Source organism: Arachis ipaensis, chromosome B09, assembly GCF_000816755.2.
Source record: "Arachis ipaensis cultivar K30076 chromosome B09, Araip1.1, whole genome shotgun sequence".
In the NCBI taxonomy this organism is placed as follows: domain Eukaryota; kingdom Viridiplantae; phylum Streptophyta; class Magnoliopsida; order Fabales; family Fabaceae; genus Arachis; species Arachis ipaensis.
In genome coordinates, this window is record NC_029793.2 from 37,379,424 (window position 1) to 37,383,381 (window position 3,958).

Here is a 3,958-nt window from a genome sequence, read left to right on the forward strand (position 1 = left end):
GAGAGCCAAATTACACGTTTGACTATATCTCGGATGCTGAGGCCCAAATTAGGCATGTAGCACGTATCTCAGGTACTGAAACCCCTTCTGAATTTAAACGTATTTCGGGTGCTCAGTACCCGATCTCCCATGTAAAACATATCTCAGATGCATTCAGGATATGTCACAGCGTCGCTTAGTCACAGAACAGTGTTCTAGACGCCGAGATATGCATATTTTTTTTATCTTACCTCTCAATAACCGATATGTGTAAGGTTACGCATTTAAGTAATTACTTTATATTTTATGTATTTTATAATTTATATATTTATTTAATTAAAATAAAAAATCCATTAAATACATAATCGTTTTGTTAAATACAAAAATTATTTGTCATCACTTATAAAAATTAATATCTTTTAGTTATTTTTATCTACTTTTAAAATATTTTGAGAATATTATTGTTGTCGTCAAAAATAAGAACTTCAGTATCACCAATTCTAGCCTCATAAAAACAGAATGTTAACTCATCCTAATGTCAAAATATTCCACAAGTAAAATCATTTACAACAGGCATAATATTACTAATTTTTTATTGTTGAATATCATGTATTGGGAAGTATGTTGTCATTTTTAGTTTGAACTAAATCTTCACAATGGTTCTTCGGATTTACGATTTTTATTAATTTGATCCCTAAGATCCTAATTACATTATTGTGATATATGAGATTGAGTTCTGAGTATTACTGATTTTTTAACCTCCTTTCGATGCTCACTCAACAAATACAATAATGAGCTGGCACTCTTTTATTATGCTGGACTAATGTGAAAAAGTGACGTTTTTTGTTGGTGCATAATAAATTTGAAACGATGTCGTTTTGAGTCTTATGGGCATATAAAAAACGATTTCAAAATGATGTTAATTCGATCTTTATTGATCGCCAAACAAAAGCATGGCCGTCTCACATTTGTCTAGCATGGCAAAAGAGTGTCAGTTTATCCCAAATTGATATTATTATTTTTATTTTATATAATTTTTTAATTTTAAATTTTTTTATAATGATAAGAAAAATTTGTATTAAGAATAATTTGAAAATAACATACGACAGAGAAGTAACATTATTAATTAAACAATAGAACATACTCACTCCGTCCCCAAACATTAACAGTATTTAACTATTTTCATTATCATACAACGAATCATCAACGTAATTTACATTTCACAGTTACATGTAAATATATTCTCTTGTGTAAAAACAATACATAATGTGGTCATATTTAGTTCTTTTGCTCTTAAGTAAATAATTAAATATTATCAAACGAGAGCAAACATGTTTTTAGTATATTAACCTTGAATTTGGCTTGATTATTATTAGTGCTAAATAAACTTTGGTTGGCGCACATATCTCTATGTTTTTAATTTATTTTAATTTATCATAAAACAAAATATAAAAATTTATAACTTTATCATTTATGTTTTGTTGTGAATGTTTACCGAACCAAAACGCAGCCTTATATTTTGTTGTTGGGCCGATTGTTTCTTTCTAAGGATGCCTTTAAGTGATGGGCTTGGCGCACAAGAGGCTGTAATGTTCAATCTAGAGCCTTCTCGTTCAATCAAATTCATGATTCATTTCTCCCAGACGAATCCAGAACAGCTTCGAAAGTTCGAATTGAATAGATGAAGGAATAGGTACGATCTTTCTAGAAGCTACAGCTTCATTCCCTTCCTCCATTATAATTTATAAATACCTCGTGTCCTCTACCACCTGCAACACCGTCGGAGCACAAACATTGACAACAACAGCTACACCTGTATTCTCTGCTTGCGAAAGAGATGTCACTGATTCCAAGTTTCTTTGGTGGCAGAAGGAGCGACCCTTTCTCCCTCGAAGTGTGGGACCCCTTCAGGGACTTTCAGTTCCCAAGCGCTCTTTCTTCCGAGAATTCTGCGTTCGTGAACGCCCGTGTGGATTGGAGGGAGACACCTGAAGCGCACGTGTTGAAGGCTGATCTGCCTGGTCTCAAGAAGGAGGAAGTGAAGGTTGAGATCGAAGATAACAGTGTCCTTCAGATCAGCGGTGAGAGGAACGTTGAGAAGGAGGACAAGAACGACACGTGGCACCGTGTGGAGCGCAGCAGCGGCAAGTTCATGAGGAGGTTCAGGCTTCCGGAGAATGCCAAGATGGATGAGGTGAAGGCATCTATGGAGAATGGTGTTCTCACTGTCACTGTTCCCAAGGCAGAGGTCAAGAAGCCTGATGTTAAGCCCATTCAGATCACTGGTTAAGCAAAACTATGTAGTATACACTAGTCTAGAAATCTCTTGCTTTTGAATCTTGTATTTTGCTTCCTGTGTGTCATGTGAATAAATGGGAAATTCAACGGTGAGGTATTTTGTATTGTATTCTCTGCCAGTTTTAGTTGGTCTTGTAATGTTATTATATTGATGTTATTTTGAAATCAGAGAAAGAATTGATAAAATTAAAGTATAAATGATGGTTTAAGATCTAGATTTGGGAGTATAATTATATTTTTTACGACTAAAATTAGTTTTTTTTTCTCGCAAGTACCAGTTTTAGAAAAGCATCAAAGTCATTTTTTTTGCCCTGAAGAAGTAAATGTTGTAAATTAACCTGGTAGAATTACAAATATAAATAAATATAAATGCAAATAATTACAGATGAACATTTGGAGAATGTAATATATATAATATTTATATTTATTTTAAATTAAATTAGATTATTTGATAGTTGGTTATTTATTTAAATTTTGAAATTAATATCAAGTAATAAGTGCGGGAACAGTTATAAAAAATTTAAATTTTTTGCAAGTAGTGTACAAATAATAACTATTAGTTGATATTAGGCTAGTCTATAAATAGAGCTTTAGGAAAAACATTGTAATCAGTTCAGTTTTTCTTGGAAAACGCTTAAAAATCCAAAATATTTGTACTTTGCTTTCTTTCAGTTTTTATTAATAAAATTCCTCTATTTTTACGTCTTTTTCTCTTTTACGTTCATGTTTCTTCCTTCCTGTTTGTTTTAATTTCTGCATTTTACTTTGCCTACGGCACCTTGCATGTTTTCTTTTCATCTTTAATTTTACTTTCGAAACTACAATTGAGACCTTGAGATACCCACAAAAGGAGTCGTTTTCGCTCCTTAAATTAAGATTGTGAAACAAAACTCGAAAATTGTTGATTTATTTGTTGTTAACAATGGAACAAAAATTTGAGTAAAACAAATTGGCACGCCCGGTGAGACATTGTCAATAGATTGTAGTTTGTCAAAAGAAAAAGCAAGAGTTTTTGAATTTGCATGTAGTTGTGCAGTGGTAAGTTCGTGCGTCCAGAGCCAAGGAAATCAGCGTCAGTTGACATGTCAAATACTTCTGCAGCATCTTCTTCTACTTCTAGTGATGAGATTAGAGGAAATGAATCCGAAAATTCTCCTGTGGTTTCAAACGCAGAGCCTACCTTGATGTTAGTGAGGCATGATGGCGTTGCCATACCCATACAGGGTTAAATGCAACTCACATAAATATTGTGGGGTGGCCGCCATATGGCTTGCCACCGGGGTATATTCCCTCCATGGTGACACAAGAATTGCCGGTGCCTCTCTACTCAACTTTTCAAAATCCTATTTATCAAAATCCATATGGCATGTCAAATGTACCTATTTTTGGGGCGTCAGGTTCACACGTATCACAACAAAATTTTTCACATTCTATTAATACAGGAAATAACAGTGCATCTAATTCTACTACATCCACTGTCACTAGGGTAGAAAATTCCAGACTTGTATTTGCTGACATGTCAAGAGCAATGCCTGTTAATCAACCTAGTCAAACTGTTGGATCTTTAACAAATATTAGGCAACAGATGGATGAAAGCCACCATGATCTAGTAAACATGTTAACTCATCAAATGGTGACCGTTTTAAATCATCTTTTAGAAAACAGAAACACTAGAATTGAA

The 3,958-nt window shown here is 33.6% G+C and overlaps 1 protein-coding gene across 1 annotated transcript; it reads left to right on the forward strand.

The window, feature by feature from the left end:
• LOC107619613 (17.3 kDa class I heat shock protein) lies at positions 1,582-2,475 on the forward strand. Its single transcript, XM_016321913.2, has one exon. It carries the CDS (start codon positions 1,817-1,819, stop codon positions 2,267-2,269), a length of 453 nt encoding a protein of 150 aa, XP_016177399.1. The 5' UTR covers positions 1,582-1,816; the 3' UTR covers positions 2,270-2,475.

Bases quoted from the DNA above. Each gene is read 5' to 3' on its own strand.
- LOC107619613 (XM_016321913.2), top strand. From the start codon at position 1,817: ATGTCACTGATTCCAAGTTTCTTTGGTGGCAGAAGGAGCGACCCTTTC.